Raw genomic sequence first — 20,279 nt, forward strand, 5'->3', positions numbered from 1 at the left:
CTTTCATGGACTTATTTTCCCCCTCCAAAGCTTCTGCCCTCAGTCTTTTTCTTCCCTTAAGTTCTGTCTCTCTTGTACATCTCACGTATCCTCAGGATTTCCAACATTGTCTGTCTCCATGGAAACAATGCCTTAAATTCCCTCCCCAACTATGATTTCAAAACTATCAGCTGAGTATCTCTACCTGGATGCATCATCAAACTCATGTCCAGTGCAGAATGAAATGTCTCTTCAGAAAACACATAGAAACCCCTATCGCCTTCATGACCACCACTCCCAGCCATCAGTTCTTTCCTCTGGCACACCCTTCCCTTCTTTGGTCTGTGAATAACCATGGGACATTTATGAATGGTCATCTGTATCCCTCTGGAAGTAAAAGGTAACTACCATGCACAGTGTCAGACACAAGAAGCACTATTTGCAAACCACAGTGCATTTTTTACACAAACAAAAAATGAAAATTTTCCAGTCTACTGCACTGTGTACGTATGTGTTACTAGAATTTATCCAGTCTCTCAAGTCAGAGAACTTTTTTTTAAGTTATTTTAACTGACGTACAAAAACATAAAAAGTGTGCATATTCATGGGGTACCATGTGATATATATATAATGTAATTTTTAAGTCAGGTTAAACATACCTATCTCCTCAAACATTTATCATTTCCTTATGGCGAAAACTTTCAAAATCCTTCCTTCTAGCTTTTTGATATGCAGTATATTATTGTTATCTGTCGTCACCCTACAGAGCAATAGCACACCAGAACACCTTACTTCTAACTGTAACTTAGTATTCATTGATCAACCTCACTGTACTGTTTAAATATTATATATTATTCTTCTGGAACCTCCAATGAAATCCTTTCCTTTGTCCTACAATCCCCATTCACTCATGCTTCACACACAAGAAATAATCCATGAATATTAAACTAACGAAGGGAAATGTCTTTGGATAAGCACTCGTTTCAGCATTATAAAGCTATCTTAACAGAACACAAGGGATCAACAGTAACCCAGTCCAAAGTTTTATAGGATCTGATTCCTATTTCCACCACAACCCTTCAGTGAGTCACAAAGACAGTGACTCATTCAGTGTTAGAAAAAGAGCAGCACATGTTTAACTTAAAGTTTAAAGAATTAATGTGTTTACTTTCAACTTTACCCACTGATTCACAATAAAGCCCCAAGATACATTTCTCTGCTGCTGAAAATTGGCACCAATGCTTAGGGCTGGGGGCTGCTCCGAGGGCAAACACAAAAGTCCAGGAGGGGCCCTCTCAGCTGCCATGAGTCATCACAGGCTTGCAAGGGCATGCCACTCGCTCTCAGGCTTTCCAGTATTTGGTCAAGTACAATTTGTGAGACACTAAAGGTAGTTGTTCTCACTTTATTGTGGCTAAGATGGTTGTGATGGTTGAACTTTAAACTTAGATTCCTGTACCTTACCCATATCTGGAGGTTGGCCTTTAATCTGCATCTTTAGAAAATACAATTCAAACTTTGAGAAATATGGCAAAAGAATTTAATGTTTTAAAGATCGATGATGCTCCCAGCCCAGTCCCCACCCCTTAAGCTGAAGCAGTAGTCCATAAAAGCAACTCCACCTTGAGATGAAACAAAACACTTGCACAAATATGTAAGTAATCATTTTCAAACTCCCAAGTCTTATTTTCTTCCACATCAGAAGAATTAATATTTGCAAATATATTATAGGCCTTACCCAGAGTTCTCCATATGTTAGGAAAGTTTCTTGAAGGATAATGGAAATAGCAGTGGACTGAAAATATGGAGACATACAATATGTTTCCAGTTTTGCTACCAATAAGTGATTTAACCTTGACTAAGTCCTCAGACTAAGACCATACCTCTCCTCAGTCTCCTCCACCATAAATTAGGTGATTGGGTTGGCTTATCTTTGAGGTCCCTTCCAGCTCCAAAATTCTATGAAGCACATAATAAACTAAAAGAAGAGTTGGGATTTCATCTTGAAATTTTTTAGATCCAAATTAAATTTAATTAGTTCCAAGTCTAAACTATAAGCAAATGTGAAAATGATTTTAGAGAAAGATGACTATACAACACTCCGTCAATATCCCAAAATGAAGCAAATGAAAAATCTTTCACTGTCTTCCAGGCAGCAGAAAACCTTATAGTTTTTATACCTCAAACAGAACTAACTTAAAGTCCAAACTTCACTATTTACTAATTTGGTTAACTCAGGTATATTAACTGTTCTCCTTGGTTTCCTCGTCTCCAAAATGAAGATAATAGTGCCTATTTCAAAGGGTTATAGAAATCAACTGTTTTGCATAAAGTCCCTGGCACTGTGGGGAAACATAATATTTAATATGCTAAATACCTTCCCATTCTTTGCTAGTGATGTTTCTTTTATAGAGTTCCCAGTTTCAGATCACCCCAATAGGTCATTAATAAAACTGCTTTTGACATGAATTGTTGCTGTTCTCTTATAATAACAGTAGCTACCAATTTCTTAAGCAATCCCTATGTGTTAAGTACTTTAAATGTTACCTCATTTCATCCTCACAATAAGCATAACATTGTATGAGGCAGAAACCACTATTTTTCAGATGATAAAACTGAAACCATGACTGCCCACAGCCACACAAGCATTAAGTGGAAAGGCCAGCACCTGCATCCAGGTAGACTGACTCCAAAGCCCAAGCACATCTACTACACTATGGTCCTTTATACTCAGGCTCCACCTACCTGTTAATATATATCTCACACAATAGCAAAGATACGTCAATGAATAGCCTACACCCTTTAAAAATAATTCTCACGTAACAACAGGTTCAGACTGAGTTCCACTGGCAAAGCTGCCTGTGAAAACCTGTCCTGGGAGATCTGCCCACACACTACACCAATTAATCTACTTTCATAAAAACCATGGGACTGATTTTGATCTATGAAGCATGAAATGTACTTCAGTAGCTTTGTTTTCACCAGAAAACTGTTCTAAATGAACCGGATGGGTTTTTTAGTTCGTCAGCTAGTATCTCAAATATTAAAATTTTCTTACCCTTACTGGCACATGATAGAAAATAAAATGCCCCATAGTCAAAATAATAAAGCTAATGAAGGACCAAAAAAAAAAGATTTTAAATACTAAAAAAAATAGAAAGTGAACATGCTCCATTAACTCTCCAAAATTTAAGGCAAAAACTAAAAGCAGGTTATCAGAGGATATAGACATAGAGAGCCTCATCCCAATACCTCAAGGGAAAAATAGGAGTGGGCCTGGCAACACAAAAACCTAACAGTGCCGCCAGCCAGTAGACACTCACCAGCCCTTGCAGAGTTCCCCAATTTTCAGCTAGCATTTTAGTTCAGGTTTTTTTCCTTAAATCAAATTTACAAAACCAGTGAAAACTAATTCATTAATGGGGAGAAAGACTATGCTCTTTTTTATTTGAAGTAAATCTTGTTCCAGAAAACTAGTGAAAGTGTATAAATGAAACTTTCAAATTACAGAACGAGAAGGGAAATAAAATGGAGATTGTGATTTCAATGATATCAAAATAATTCAATGCTTTTATATGCCTTAAGAGTTCTCATTTACAACTGGTGAATCTCAATGTTCTTAACTTTTTTTTCCTGATTGGCATGGAACTCTAGGACAAGACTAGGGAAGAGAAAAGGGAGCAGACTCACTCTCCACCCAATATTATAGACTGATTCCAAGCCAAGGGCTGCTCCATCTTCTCTCCTCTGGTGTTTATTACCTGTTGAACTTTTACTATGTCTTTATCAATTATGTTTATTACTAAACTACCTCTATAATTGTTTTCACTGAGAGATGATGGTGATAACGCTACCAATGATGATAGTGGTGGCAGTGACATGGGGATGACCACAAGCACTCTTAGATTAGATTTAGATCTAATCTAAATCTTCAAGGAGACATTAGGGGTTGGGGTTGTGGCTCAGTGATAGAGCACTTGCCAACCGCGTATGCTGGGCCCTGGGTTTGACCTCAGCACCACATTAAAAATAAATAAATAAATAAATGAAATAAAAGTATTATTTAAAAAAAAACGCTGGGCATAGTGACACACACCTATAATCCCAGCAGCTCGGAAGGCTGAGTCAGGAGGATCACAAGTTCAAAGCCAGCCTCAGCAACTTAGTGAGGGTCTAAGCAACTCAAAAAAACCCTGTCTCTAAATAAAATATTAAAAAGGACTGGGGATGTGGCTCAGTAGTTAAGTGCCCCTGGGTTCAATTCCTGGTACAAAAAAAAAAGACTAATATACTTTACAGAACTCCATAAAGTTTAGTAGAAACATTTTTTTCTAAAGGGTTATTATTCACAAAAAAATAATAATAATAAACAATCCCCAATAAGTATAGGACTAATCTATTTTTAAAAAAAGAATAATTGTAATGCAATCAATGCTGCTGGCCTCAAGTGTGGAAATGTAAATAAAATTTTCTGTATATCTGTTGATCAAATAAATGAACTCTCCCCTGAAGAAAAGACATATTTTACTGCCTTTATTAAAGCACATTCTACAATCTGAATCCATTAGTTATTACTATTTCTAATAAAAATTAAGCCACAAATACATTTTGGTTATGGTAAAAAAAAATATCCCCACTCCCACCCCACGCATTTCTAAAAAAGTCAAGGACCGTTGGAATTGAGCCACTCAAAATCAGTCCCTCTCCTTAACTCTGCTGGAAGATAAATCTCTGTTACGATCATTCTTTTCTTGGGGGCCTGCAGAGAAAGCTGATGAAGCTATCAGATTGAAAATGTATTTGTTTGTGTTTACAGTAGTGGGGAAAAATTACAAAACATGAATTTTATAAAGATCCAGACCCGGATTTAGAAGTCCTCATTTATCTACAAATTGTTACATAAACAAAGGCTGTAAGAAGTTAGATAAAGGATGTTAAGGACAAGGAGGGAGAAATGTCTTGATCCTTAAGTCCTAACTTTACAGGAAGCACCTGCTCTGAGAACAATACTCACAGTTCTGATAAAAGAATAACTCTTTTTTGAAAGAGAGAGAAGCTCCTAGCAATGGCAGTTTCAATGAAACTCCATGTTGACAGTCAAAAACTGCCCAAGAAAGCAGCAGCATTTTCCTTCTTTCCTTTTCAGAGATCAATTCTGTTCCCTGGGCAGGGTTTTCCAACCTAGTCTTGAGCACTTGATCCTTCCCAGGAATACATGAGGGACACTTCTCCCAAAAGAAAAAAATCTAATCAAGTTAAAAACCAAGCCACAGTGCAGGTACTATTTGTTGCAAAAGAGAGACTGATAAGGCTGTGGTTGTGGCTCAGTGATAGAGCACTTGCCCAGCAAGTGTGAGGCACTGGCTTTGATCCTCGGCACCACATAAAAGTAAATAAATAAAAAAAGGCATTGTGGCCATCTGCAACTAAAAATATTTAAAAAAAAAAAAAAAAAGAGAGAGAGAGAGAGAGAGACTACAGAGAAGACAACAGCAAGAGAAATTCTAGAATAAGAGTATGCAAATGTCCAAGCAAAGACCAAACATTTCTCAAAATCATCTGTTATTCTGTAATTCTGCATTGTAGTAAAATTGCCATAGAAGTAGAGCCAAAATTATAAATTTTTAATGAATAAATAGCAAATTTGGGACTACCTTAAGTATCATATCATATGATTCAATACATCAATATTTTCTTTAGCTACTAATGTAAGACCAGGTTTCATTCATTTTCAGAAACAACAGTTCAATAATCAAAATTGAGGTCTGACTCCAAGTGAAGAAGGAAACTATGCTTTCTGCATCTTCTTCAGTATTATTATTAATAACATTAGCAGTTGTTCTGTATTAAGTGCATAATAGGAATATCACGTGCTGATTTCAACTTCATAACTCCCTGGGGAAGTTGGTTTTATTATCTCAGTTTTACAGATAAGTAAATGGATGCTCAGAGCAGTTAAATAAATTGCCATGATCACATAACTAATATCAGATCAGTTCTAGAACTTCAACTCAGATGTTAAGAACTAACCTACACTTCCTCTCCAGAAAAACAAGGCCCCCCACCTCCCTAAATTGCTCCTTCAGTAACAAAGTGACCTGGCATCCCACACACATCCCTCTCCTTGATTCTTAGCCCAAATTTACCCACCCAGTGGGTTACCTTCCACTGGAGAGAGATCCACAAATGCAGGTAAACTTTTATTTTATCTCATTTGATAGTTTTAATTTCTCTATGCTGGTAGAGGATAAACATTTCTATAAAGAACTATTGTATCTGGGTGCAGTGGCACACCCCGGAAGTCCCAGTGACTTAGGAAGCTGAGGCATAAAAAGGGCTGGAGATTGGGCTCAGTGGTTAAGCACCCCTGGATTCAGTCCCTGGTATAAAAAAAAAAAAAAAAAAAAAAAAAAAACTATTATAGAATCCCATCCATCCTTCACCAAGTTCCCTTAAATGATTTTTTGAAGATAGTTCTTAACATTATAGGAATTTATGCTTCAAATTCTGGCCTCTAACAAATATCTAAATATGCTTCCAATTAATTGTGCTTATATTTGGGTGGCATAATCATGGGTGATATAGGTTTACTTTTTTTATTTCTAGTATTAATCAAATTGCAAGTGCTGAGAATATATTGCTTTTGCAACTAGGAAAAAAAATACAGTAAGGGTCCATTTTAAGTATTTTAAGTATTGACCCCCTAAATTATTTTTCCCTTATACTGAAAAAGAAAACATTTACTGGGCCAATATAATCATGAGCCAGATTAAAACCCAAACTTGAAACAAGAGGTGTTCATTCCTTTAAAATGGCTCTCATTTCTCTCTCTTTTTTCTTGTTACTTTAAAAAGTTTTTTTAATTTCATAAAACTTGATTTTAACTGTTGTTTAGCTCTTCTTTTCCTTCCCACAGTTTCATTTAATAAAAACTCTCTGCATCCAATAACCAGGGTCTGCATCAGAGACAAGCTTTTAGTTACCTGAGTTCCTCTTCTGTGGTATTCCATCACCCATGTTTCCCAGCCTCCTTTGCTAAATGAATATGGACAATGGTAGCATATCCCATTTCTAGGCCTAGCCCAAAAAATCCTCCCAGATGAGAGACTACATGCTCTTCCCTTGCAGATTGTGGAGCCACATTTTGATGATGATGGAGCTACATATGGATGGAACCTGGGTGTCTGAATCTCCACTAGGATGAGCTCTGGGAATGCCATTTTGGATCCATAAATAAGAATTAAATGTGTCTTATGAAAGTCATTGTGAATTTGGGGTCCTCTGTCACACTATTTAATACATGGCTTTATTAACATATTCCAATGTTTACTGCAGACGAGTAAGAATCCACGCACCTTTTTCAAAGATTCCTTCTGCTTCCAGGACAGAGACAGTTAGGTTTGACACCGTCTTGAATACCTCAGCCTTGACTGTGACCTGTGAGGGGCTGTGTTCCAGAAGCTCCACCCCAACAGTCACATTTCCTCCAGGCCTGATGATCCCTGGGGCTGTCACCAGAAAACGGGGCCTAAAGAGTTCCCAAGAAAGGAAAAGTCAAGTTTTTTATCCTCATATCTCCGTTCTTTTGTGACCCTCCAACTTCATAGACAGTGAGACAGACTCTCCATACTGCGCTTATTGCAGTTTTACAATTAACGATGGCCCACTGGTTCATTTAGCAATGCAGTTAAATGCTACTGAAACAACAGTAATTTCCCAAAACACTATTATAATGCAGTAATTCATGTACCACTATTAAAGGAAGGCTTGTTATTATTTCCATGTTATAAACCACAAACAGCACAAGCAGAGCTATGATGTGAAAGGCTTACACTGGGTTATGCAGAACTTACAGGCAAAGTAGAAGCCTCCAAATTTCTACTTTACAGATAACTTCATCCCAGTGTGATTGCTTTTCTGGGCTTAAAAAAAAAATTGACTAGGATTTTGCCTGTTTCTTATTCAAAGCTTTATACTTGGGCATCCAGCCAAGAAAAAAAAAATCACTGATAGAAATATACCATCTGAAAATAAACTACCAGTGGTGAAACTTCCAGGTGAAACAAAGTATTAAAAAAAAAAAAAAAAAAAAAAAAAAAAAAAAAACCTCACTAAGGTAACACTTTCTTTGCTAAGGCTACAGTTTAGGGATCGACTGCGAAAATCTTTAGGAATGGGGCACTATTATCTAGAAGTTCTTATCTTCCTTATGAACCCATGCTTCAGGTAACTTGAGCCCCACTTTGACAACTCCAAAGTTGAGACTTGCTGTTTAGAAAAAAAAAAAAAAAATCATCATGTCTTTGAGAGAAGGCAGCACATTACTTAGAAGTATAAGATTGAGAAGCAAAAGGCAGAGGCAACGTGAACTAAAAATAAAATTACTTTCTTTAGAAAGTTGTTATGACCAGAAAGACGCTTAAATATTACGGGTGGAGAAAGCAACTGTCCCATGGAGTGCCACCCTGCAGCGACCTATGGTCAAACATCCAGGCCAATGTCAGGCTGGGGACTGCCGCCGCGCGGCCGCTGCCACTTCCAGAAGCCGGGGCCCAGGCCCATCCGCGCAGCGCGCCCTCCCCGCGCGTCCTCCCCGCGCGCCCGCGCTCCTACCCGGGGCCCGCGGCCAGCGCGGCCGTGCACACGCAGAGAAGGTGGGCAGCGGTCAAGAGCGGCGGGCCCGGCATCTCAGCAGCTTCTGCTCGGGCGAAAGTCGGTTGCTGGGGAAATTCGCGGGCACTGCGGGGTGTGGCTTGCCACCTCCTCTCGAATTTTATCCCCCGACTAGAGTTAGCGATCTGAAATGGGCGCGCCTAAAAGCGGAGTGAGAGATCTAAATTGAGACAGGACTAGGTGGCTCCACCCTTCCCAACCGCATCACAATGGCGCTTCTCGCAGCCCTGGCAAACATCGCCAATCCAGGGGGTTAGAAAGCAGTCTCTAGAAGCGGTCAGCCCAACCTAGCCCCACCATCCCTGCTCCCCGCAGAGACCAGAGGGCGCCCACTTCCCCCGTCCACCGGGTTCCTCGGACTATTTACACTAGCGCTCTACCAGCGGTGCCCAGAGTGAATAAACAAGCCCATCCTTGTGAGGAAAAATTCATAGCAACTATGTGAAGTGGAAAAAAATCAATCATTGTCCTCCAGACTATGAGTCAGAATTTGAGAGAAATGCAAACGCACACGCGCGCGCGCAAGCACGCCAAACAAGTATTTTTGCCGGGTAGCTGTGTGATGCATGGGAACAGAGAAAAACGTTTTCTCCTTAACACAAAAACTGAAGTATATTGCTTTCCTCTTTGAGAACGTGTTATGGTTCCTACCCTTTGAAGGAAGGTGGGGAGGGGCGTGTTTGCTCAGTGATAGAGTACTTGCCTAGCATGCGTGTGGCCCTGGGTGCCATGGCGGGGGCGGGGGGAGGGGGGGAGGTGGATCCCCAGTTCGTGCAACTCTGAGAAACAATTATCTGGGAAGAAAATTTTATACTTACAGATCCCTCTAGACATATTTACTTCAGGAAGTATTCATTAGAACTGTAAATCCTGGGGTAATTTGTCTAAACACAATTAGGGCCTGTTGGAATGAAGGCAGGAGGCCAGTGGTGATGATGCTCAACAGTTATTGATCCCCAGCTCTTGCCCTCCTGGTTTGTCTGCAGCTCTTCCCCAGCCACTCTCTTTGGCACTGCCACCATCTTCAGATGACTCAGGTTTCACCATGACTACACCATAAAAGCAAGGGAAACTGCCAGAAACTGCTGGAAAATAGCACATTCAGTCTCTGACAATTTAAACTTTCTAATTCATGGAAAAGTTTTAGATGGTGACATTTTAATATGGGGCAAAATGCAAACGGAAAAGAGGTCAGCAAAAGAATGTCTCATGGCACAGCTATGTGCTAAATAAGGGAGAAAGTAGCACCTAGACCAACTGTGGTTTACAGAGTCCAGGAACTTGCTTTCCTCCCTTTCCTGTTCCACCCTTTCTCACCCAGCTGAACAGCCTGCAAGCATCCCTTATTCCTCTCCCAGGGCAGCCTATCTTTAGTGACTGACCTCCTGTGCATGCTGGATTTGGGTATAGTCAGAAGTGTCTCAGAGGGTACTGTCCGAAGTGTCAGAAGCTGCTTGTTCCTGACACCTCCGTTACTGCAGGACTGGACTCACCTCTGTAATTCAAAGAGGAGGGTCAGGTGCAAGTGTGGGCAAAGTGTCATGGTCTAAATAGGTGCTTCTCACTCTCTGATGTGTATGAGAATCACATTAAAATGCAGATGCTGATTCAGCAGTCCAGGATGTGGACTGAGATTCCTGCTTCACAACAACAGACAGTGGGTCATGGAGGTTCTACAGGTAGGGACAATTCAGGGACACTCTGATGAGAAAATGAAGTTGAGATCATAAAGATACTTCTCAAGCTTTCAATTCAAAGTAGTAGACAGTAAGCTCAGGCAAGCAAATATAAGAGGGACTCTAAAAGACTTGTTGATAATGTTGCATTCCAAGATGACCTACAGAAAGGTTTAGAACCACCTAGTTATTTTATGAAATTAAATATGTAAATTTTGAGCTGATGCACCTTCCCAATTTATGCCTTCCTTCTCACAATGCACATTTGTTGAAAGGTTTAAACCTACAGAAATTTAGGCATTTGAATTTGTATAAAGATGAGGCTATTTCAAGCTTGGTACAGAATAGCTATACACACACCAAAAAAAAGGTTTATGAAAAATGTTAATCTCAGAATTTTGATTTTCTTAATTAAGAAAAACTCAAAATGACCTGAACATCTAACAATAATAGGTTGGATTAAATAAATGACTATATATCCATGTAATACAAAATTGTGAATTAAAATTATGCTGTCAAATTACAAATATTCATGATATTGAGTGGGAGAAGTCTGTTCAATAAACCAGAATTTAAATGGGATTTCACTTTCATAAAAACAAAGTGTGCATTCTCATAATAGTTATACATATTAAAGAAAGATTTGAAAGGTGTTCACCAAAATGTTATCAGAATCATTATGATTGTCTGACTCTGCCATATTTCTTATGATGAACATGTATTATTTTTTCTCTAAGAAGAAAACATAAAAATGCTGCTGCTTTTGTTAATAGTCTTTGAGGATGCATCCTAGAAACTCGTGAGTAAAATTCCTTTCTTATTTTTATTTTATTTATTTATTTATTTATTTGTTTATTTATTTATTTATTTATTTATTTATTTTGTACTGTGGTCAAACCCAAGGATGCTTAACCACTCAGCCACATCCCATTATTTGATTTTGAGACAGGAGCTTGTAAGTTGCTTAGGGCCTCACTAAGTTACTGAGACTGGTCTTGAACTTTTAATCCTCCTGCCTCAGTCTCCCAAATCACTGGGATTACAGGCATGCGCCACCATGCCTGACAAATTCATTAATTTTTAAATCAAAAATATTATGTATATTCTCCCACGAAAACTGAATAATTTTCAGGATAACAACCCCAAACTCTTCCCATGTCCCTTCAGAGCTATCTTTAGGTTGTGGTTCAGTGACAAAAGCAGACTGGAGTGAGACAGACACTAAGAAATCGTAGGAGCTGCTGATACAGGTCATACAGGTCATTGCCTAAAGTCACCATAAGTTACCAAAAGCCTAAAGTCACCAAGGGAGAAAAGCTAAATGTAGATAACAATGAGGAAAAATTGACAGAGAACTGAAACTCATGCACCTCTTACCACCTCCAACTTCAGTGTCATGGGTAACCTGCAGGAGAAGCGTTTCACTCAGAGCTGCACATGTGCTTGGACCACATTAAAATCAGAAAAACTGGAGGAGATCCTCCGAGAACTTGAGCAGTTGCAGGCCTGATTACCACCCCACAACCAAAAAGTGAGCTAGCACTTGCTACCAGCAAGTGTTCCTACCTGCCTTGCTCTCCATCCTGCCCTTGAGAGGGTAAAAAGAATATTACTCTGCTTCACTGCTGGCTTCCACATTCACACAAAATGTCCTGTGGCCAACACGATCTAGAATCACATGTGAAGGGAAATCTGAGTTGTTGAGCTTAGTCTTACAGAAGATGGCACAATACAAAGCCACCAAAGCCCATGCCTCATCAGCTTGGCATCCACATATATCCCTTTAACTATTTAGCTTCAGAAAAACAGAAAAATCATACTTTCACCTAATGTGATGCAAATATTCCTTTACCCTCTATTATTGTTTCTATTCTTTAATCACAGGACTTCTGAATACCCAAAAATGTCCCCGGGGCTTTCCTCTATATTCCAGAAATACTCTCTATCTCCATGACTGGTGGCGACCCCTTGATGATAAGGATCATTTAATCACTCCAGCCAGAGTAACCCCTTCTCTGGTCGTTGACTCACGGGCAAGAGGGACCCCAAGAGGCAAGGTAGCAGTCTTAATTTTTTTAAATTTGACAGAACCATCACGGTGTCCCCTAGTGGAAGCTTTTCTGTCTTGAAATTGAGATTTCTAAACTAAAAGCCCTATGTTGCAGGAATGGGAAGCAAAAGTTTCACCAGCAGATCACAAGAGGTAACAGAGGAACCCCTTACTTCCATCCTTTTCGTCTCAGACCAGGGAAGTTGGCATTGGGAGAAACAGTGAAAAAAATATTCATTACTGATTTTGAGCACATGCCACAGGCTGGAAATTTTTTTATTATTTTTACAGTTCAAATTTTATAAATTTCAGAAACATAAGTTGGGGTTATAGCTCAGTAGTAGAGTGCTTGCCTAACAAGAATGAGGCACTGGGTTCAATACTCAGCACCACATAAAAATAAATTAATAAAATAAAAGTATTGTGTCCCTATACAACTAAAAAATGTTTTAAATTTTTTCAGATATATTATATATTGAATTAATGTCTACAAATGTCCATCTTCTATTTGAGATCTAGTTTAGGACTACTTAGATAGATTTCTGCACAGAACACCAGAATATACCCTGAAAATATTTTTTTATCTAGAGGCAGAAGGCAGTCCCTGTCCACTGGTAGACAAGGAATGATATTGAAATTAACAAGTGATAATAATAGTGGTGCATGTCCTTAATATTCTATATGAGGGTCCAGAATTTAAAATTAGAATTCCATATCCAATCAAAATATCAAACAAAAACAAAGATAGGATAAAAACATTTTCCATAAGTGGAATGGTTCAGAAACTTTGCTTTCTATGAACTGTTTTTAAGAAATTACTTTAGAAGGACATATTGAACAAACCAAAGAAATAAGCCAAGAAAAAGGTAGAAGTATGTATAATCCCAGAGAGCAAAGAATTTCCACCAGGAAGAACCCCAGGAGTAAGGTCCTGAGGGAAATAAAGAAATCCTAACAGTATAGATGCACAATGGAAAATTGAGACCGTGATAAAGTAAAATAGTGCAATAAAAGGGAAGGGAAATTAAAAACTCAAGGGAAACAAAATGCTGAATTAAAAAAAGAAAGTGTAAATATGATTCATTAGCTGGTTTTGCAGCAAAAATATATATATATATATATATATATAAAATCTTGTCATTGTAAGTATTGTATATTGATTTATAGCTTATAGGATAAAACACTAATAAAAGTGAAGTTGGATGTGATGGCACATGCCTGTAGTCCCAGCTGCTTAAGAGGCTGAAGCAGAAGGATCACTTGAGCCCATGAATTTAAGACCAGCCTGGGCAACATAGCAAGACCACATCTCAAGTTTTAAAATTTTAATTACAATGTTTCATCATGACTAAAATAAACAAATTGCACATTTTTAACATTTCTGAACTTAAAATCAATGGCACTTTATAATCATAACTAGAAATTTATTTTTTCTTGGTAATAATACATAGAGTAAATGATGTATCTTAAAACTGATTGTATCTTAGATGAAATATGTGAAATAGAGTGTGTTTACAGAACAAAATGTGAATGGCGTTAATATTTTAAAATGGAAAAAGTTCAAAAGACTAGGCTTGGAACCACCAAACATCCCAGCTATACCACTTCTACGTGTTTATCCTAAGGATTTAAAATCATAAGACTATAGTGATACATGCATATTGGTGTTTATAGCAACACAATTCACAAAAGCCAAACTTTGGAACCAGCCCAGATGTTCATCAATGGATGAATAGATAAAGAAAATGTGGTATATATACACAATGGAGTTTTATTCAAGCATAAAAAAGAAAATATAGTTATGTCACTTGCAGGAAAATGGGTGGAACTTGAGTTATGTTAAATAAAATAAGCCAAAGTCAGGTCAAGGGTCATATGGTTTCTCTTACATGTGGAGGTTAGAGAGGAAAAAGAAAAAGAAAGATGGGGGATGAGGGTCTCATGAAAATCAAAGGAAGATCAGCAGAGGAAAAGAACCATTGGGAGTGGGAAGGTGAGGAAGCAGTACGTGCTGGGGAGTAATATTGGCCAAATTATATTGTTCTATTATGCGCATGTAGATAATAAATCCCATCATTGTGTACAAAAATTTGTGGAAACAGAAAAAATGGAAAAATAACAGATGACAAAATTTAAGAAGTCAAACTGGGCTGGAGAATCCAGGCACAGTGGTGCACACCTGTAATCCCAGCAGCTGGGGAGGCTGAGGCAGGAGGATCCCAAGTTCAAAGCCAGCCGCAGCAAAAGCAAGGCACTAAGCAACTCAACTCAATGAGACCCAGTCTCTAAATAAAACATAAAATAGGACTGGGATGTGGAGGTTGAGTGTCCCTGAGTTCAATCCCTGGTACCCAAAAAATAAAAACTGGGATGGAAAATTCAAGGAATGACTGAGAAGCTAAGAAACTTATGAAGTAAAAAATTATGTGCCTACTGTTTTTGGATCAAGAAATAAGGCATAAGCATATTAAAGTTAAAGGTAGTATAAAAATAGAGGGAAAACCAAACCAAAGTATATTCCTATTCCCATACTCTCACTTCTATACACTTCACCTCTGATTAATGAAATGTATGCGGTTCCTTCCTCATACTGACAAAGCAATCGGCGCGCGGAGGGCGGAGGCGCTCAGAGGGCGGAGGGCGCGGGACCACCAGCCGCGCCAGGCCTGAGACCTATCAGCACCCAATGGATGACAAAAAGAAAAAAAGGAGCCCCAAGCCCTGCTTGACTCAGGCAGCCCAGGCCCCAGGCACACTACGCAGGGTCCCTGTGCCAACCAGCCACAGCGGCTCTTTGGCCCTTGGACTCCCTCATCTGCCATCCCCCAAGCAGCGGGCCAAGTTCAAGAGAGTAGGCAAGGAGAAATGCCGCCCAGTACTGGCCGGAGGTGGGGGCGGCTCTGCCGGCACACCCCTGCAGCACTCCTTCCTGACCAAGGTGACCGATGTCTTTGAGATGGAGGGGGATCTGCTGAACCTGCTCAATGATTTCCACTCAGGCAGGCTGCAAGCCTTTGGGAAGGAATGCTCCTTTGAGCAGTTGGAGCATGTTCGAGAGATGCAGGAGAAGCTGGCCCGGCTGCACTTCAGCCTGGATGTATGTGGGGAAGAGGACGACGAGGAAGAGGAAGAGCATGGAGTCACTGAGGGGTTGCCTGAGGAACAGAAGAAGACCATTGCGGACGGCAACCTGGACCAGTTGCTTAGCAATCTGGAAGATCTAAGTAATTCTATACAGAAACTGCACCTGGCGGAGAATGCTGAGCCTGAGGAGCAGTCAGCTGCATAGGTCTAGGACTCAGGCCCACGCTGCCTCTTTCATTCTCTTCAAACTGTGACTTCCGTTCCTGGTGGGGCACACCTATACTTCCAGCTTCCCGGGAGACTGAGGCAAGAGGGTCTCAAATTCAAGGCCAGCCTGTGCCATTTAGCGAGACACTGGCTTAAAATTAAAATTTTAATAAAGGGATAAGGGTGTGTAGCTCAGTGGCAGAGGGCTTGCCTAGCACATGCAAGGCCCTAGGTTCCAGCCCCAGGACCGGGGGAAAAAAAAAACTGACTTTACGAACTCACTGGTGTTCCGCAGCCCCCCAGGTGCTATGAGGTTGGGGAGCGTTGGATGGAATTAAACCAAAAATAAAGACGTGAAACAAACAAACAAACAAACAAAAAAAACAAAGCAATCAATTCTCCAGCAGGTACTCCAGTGGACAACAGTTAGTTGTTCTCTGAATCAATTTAATTCTTACACTAACTGGAAATAGCATCAGATCCTACAGGTTGGGACTCATTTTAACAAGACTGATTCTCCAAGATGCCAATGGCAAACACAGCTTGTAATCTGTGATTCTGACACACCAGTTATAAATTGGGGTCTCACAATCCTCTCCTTGGATTTGGTCAATTTGCTAGAGCAGCTCACAGAACTTGAGAAAACTGTGTCAGTCAGCTTTTCATTGCTGTGACCAAAATACCTGAGAAAAACAATTTAGATGAGAAAAGATTGATTTTGGTTCATGATTTCAGAGGTTTCAATCCATGGTCTGTCTGCTGGCTCCATTGCTTTGGGCCTGAGGTGAGGCGGAATATCATGGCAGAAGGGCATGGCAGAGGAAAGTTGCTCACTTCATAACAGAGAGAAAAAGAGTCAGGAGGGGACTGGGGAAGAAAATACAGTCCCCAAAGACATGCTTCCAAAGACCTGCTCCCATCAACTAGGTCCCACCACCTAAGTTTTCATCACCTCCCAAAAGCCCATCAAATTACAAATTCATTCGTGGATTAATCCATAAGGTTAAAGCCCTCATGATCCACTTATTCCCTAAAAGCTCCACCTTTGAACATTGCTGCATTAAGGACCAAGACTTCAACACATGAGCCTTTGGGGAACATTTTAGATTCAAACCATAAAAGAAACACTTTACTTGTGCTTACCAGTTTATTAATAAAGTATATAATAAAGATACAGATGAGCATCCAGATGAAGAGATACATAGGGCAAGGTCTGTAACGTTCCAGAGCACAGGAGTTTCTGCACCTATGGAGTTCAGATGCACCATGCTTCTAGCATGCAGATGTGTTCAACAACCCAGAAGTCCTCAGAAGCCAATAATTGAGGAATATTTGTGGAGGCTTCATCATATAGGAATGTTTGATTATTAACTCTATTTCCAGCCCCTCTCCTCTAACTCACATGCAGAAGCCCACAAGAGTCATCTCATTAGGAAAAAAATACAATCCTATCACTCAGGAAATTCCAAAGGGTTTAGGAGTTGTATGTCAAACACTTCTATTCTTAGGAGCTCTGTGCCAGGAACCAGGTTCAAAGACCAAATACAACATAGTAGCACCCCTACCCTCAGGAAGTTACAAGGGTTTTAAGATCTCTGGCAAAGACTAATTTGTGCATTTAGTATTAGTCCACAAATTAGAAATTAAAATATTGATATAATTACCATAAAAATCGCAATAAAACTAAAGAGTATTTTCCAAAAAAATGATGTACTAAAGAAGACAGAATCACAACTAATTTGAGTTCTTACAAAGTCCCCAGGATGCTAGTGCATGGTTCCCCATTATAATATTTTTAACAATATAATATCTGGGGAAGATGATCTCCACCAATACTATCTTGGAAATTGATAGATATCACCCAACAGAATGATTTATAAATAAACTAATTGACTAATTAATTATCAAAGAAACAATCTTGAAATAATATCAACAATAAACTTTTTTTCAGATCACAAGTCTGTAGCCAACTTAGGCAGCTTATAACTCCATGTTTCTCATTCTCCATGGTCAAGGACAGAGTCAAAAATAGGTGGTGGCATGCTCTACCTTTCTGTTAGAAGAAATACAAATTTAATTATATGTTAAAGATATGGATGGGAGAAAATTTGAAATGATAATTCAGTCTACCAAAGCAGTTACCAAAGTTTGATCAAAGCCATGTTCCATTCGTCAGAACAATATTTCCATGAGGACCAATCAGCCTATCAGGGAAAGAAGGAAGAGAAAAAGAAGAGGAAGAGGAAAGAAAGAAAGACATTTTTAAATGCATGTATCAGTAATGATTTTCAAAGTAATTATTTCTAGAGAATGCTATACCATGAACTCATTAAAGGGAAAGAATTAAGCACTATCCTGACTTTCCTATATGAACTATGTCACTGGATAACCAAATAGTAGATTTGGGAAAATTTCTCTTTATAAAAGTTTTCCAACTAGTTAATATAAAATAAATGTAAGAATAATACAATGACACAACTATTCATGAATTAATAAATCTAGAATAGTGCTGTGCAATACAACGTTCTGTGATTATGAAAATGCTCTGATTATGGAAAACTTAGTACAACATCCATGAACAACGAGTTTATTCAGCATTTGAAATATGACTAGCTCAACTGAGAAATTGAACTTTAAACTTTAATTATTTTACATTTACAGAGCCACATGTGACTGTAACTACCATATTGGATTGCAAAGACCTCAACAAAGATCATAAGTAGCTCCTAGTATCACAAAAGAAACAACCAGATACCTTATGTCTTCCAATAGAACAACACAGCCCCACTAAGAAGTGGGATTTGCTTCAAAATAATAGAAAACTACTCTAGACCCATTAGGATGACTATTATTTAAAAAGAAAGAAAGAACAAATGAATGAAAGAAGGAAAAAAGGGAAGAAAGAATGAAAGAAAGAAGGAAGGAAGGAAGGAAGGAAGGAAGGAAGGAAGGAAGGAAGGAAGGAAGGAAGGAAGGGAAGGAAGGAAAGAAAAAAGAAAAAGCCAGGTGTCATGGCACAAACTTGTAATCCCAGTGATTCAGGAGGTTAAGGCAAAAAGATAGCAGCTTTGAGGGCAGCCTAGTCGACTTAATGAGACTCTGTCTCAAAATAAAAATAAAAAGCACTGTGGATATAGTTCAGTAGTAGAATACTTCTGGGTTCAATTTCCAGCAGTGCAAAAAGAAAAGAATTAAATGTACGTATTTTTCAAAGGGTGTAGAGCCAAGACTCTGTGTCTAGATTTTTAAACCAGGTCAACATTACCCACACATAAAAATTGTCACATTGACCTAATACTTTTGCTTTGCTCTGTTAACTACATTTTAACTTCTTGGCATCTCCTACTTTTCTTCCTGCCCCACCCCCTAATTTTTATTGGTACATTATAGTTGTATGTAATAATGGGATTTGTTGTTACATAGACATACATGCACACAATATAGCTATTTAATTTGGTCAATATCACTGGACATCTATTTTTCATTTCATTGTTAATTCTTGGGTTTTGAATGCCTTCTGTATAACCACCAACTTACCTCAAAATAAGCACTATAGAATGGCTATGCATTGCCTTCCTCTGCTGTGTATTCCTTTGCCAGAGTGGCTGGAAGTTACAATAGAAAAATTTCTAGGCTCAATTCAGTCATGAATGGCCACGAGACATAATTCTGGACAATGAGATGTAAAAAGAAGACTACAGGAAAGTCTTTCCTCCTGAAGAAAAAGAAAACCTCAAGGGAACCTTGGCCTTTGATTCTTCCACTCATCCTACCCAGAGCACAAGCATTATACTTTGCAACTCTTAAGAAAAAAGCCAGGAAGAATGAAAAGAAAGAGAAAACCCCGATTGCTGAATGTACAATTAAGCAGGTAGAGCAGCCCTGGTTTGCTCCAAATGTCCCCTTTTCTATCAGTCCACCTGCTGTTGCAGGGGACTCCTGAGTCAGTGCCAGACTTTCAGACTTTCCCCCCAGGACTCTCCATATGGGCAAGCTTAGCCAGCTATGCAGTGAGCCTACTACTACCTCAAAACTCTGTGCTGCTATTTATTTCCCTTTCAGGACTTGTCCCAAATATGAAAGTAATTCCAAACATCCTGTCAGCTCACACAAAATACAATGCACCCTTGAGGTCAATGATTTCAACCAGCTTAAACCTTTCTTGGCACAGAGCAAAGTCTCCACCATTGTGTGTGTGTGTGTGTGTGTGTGTGTGTGTGTGTGTGTTTACTGGGGATTGAATCCAGGGGTTCTCTACCACTGAGCTACATTCCCAGTCTTTTTTATTTTTTATTTTGAAACAGGGTCTCGCTGAGTTACTGAGGCTGGTCTTGAACTTGGGATCCTCCTGCTTCCGTATCCCAAGTAGCTGGGATTACAAGCATGCGCCACAGTGCCCAGCTGTACACCCATTCATACATATTTTTTCTTTTGAATATGGCATACCCTTCCACAGTCATGTTTAAGTCATAAGTATCACCCAATTATGCTGCATGGCTGTTGTAAGATTATATTTACTTTCTTGCACTAAAATGCATTTTCCTGTTACACGTTTAGAGAATCACAGATTTTTTTTCAAAAAGGAATTGTCTGAAGAAAAAGAACAAAAA

The 20,279-nt window shown here is 39.1% G+C and overlaps 2 protein-coding genes across 3 annotated transcripts in view; one reads left to right on the plus strand and one right to left on the minus strand.

The window, feature by feature from the left end:
• Window positions 1-9,064, minus strand: part of Cd109 (CD109 molecule) — a 135,480-nt gene extending 126,416 nt beyond the window's left edge. The window contains exons 1-3 of one of the 2 annotated variants that reach the window (XM_047558705.1): window positions 9,020-9,064; window positions 8,593-8,792; window positions 7,335-7,507 (exon numbers count right to left, since the gene is read on the minus strand). In XM_047558705.1, coding sequence (XP_047414661.1) covers window positions 7,335-7,507; window positions 8,593-8,666 — 247 coding nt within the window. In that variant the 5' untranslated portion in view covers window positions 8,667-8,792; window positions 9,020-9,064. Of the gene's footprint in view, window positions 1-7,334; window positions 7,508-8,592; window positions 8,793-8,971 lie in introns of both variants that reach the window. The other variant, XM_047558703.1, reaches the window with a different exon arrangement.
• Window positions 9,065-15,044: 5,980 nt separating this feature from the next.
• On the plus strand, window positions 15,045-15,754 carry LOC124989138 (coiled-coil domain-containing protein 28B-like). The gene has a single exon (XM_047559109.1). The coding sequence runs from the start codon at window positions 15,065-15,067 to the stop codon at window positions 15,665-15,667; it is 603 nt and encodes a 200-aa protein (XP_047415065.1). The 5' UTR covers window positions 15,045-15,064; the 3' UTR covers window positions 15,668-15,754.
• The last annotated feature ends 4,525 nt before the right edge of the window (window positions 15,755-20,279 follow it).

The sequence above is a fragment of the Sciurus carolinensis genome, chromosome 7 (genome assembly GCF_902686445.1).
Source record: "Sciurus carolinensis chromosome 7, mSciCar1.2, whole genome shotgun sequence".
Classification (NCBI taxonomy): Eukaryota; Metazoa; Chordata; class Mammalia; order Rodentia; family Sciuridae; genus Sciurus; species Sciurus carolinensis.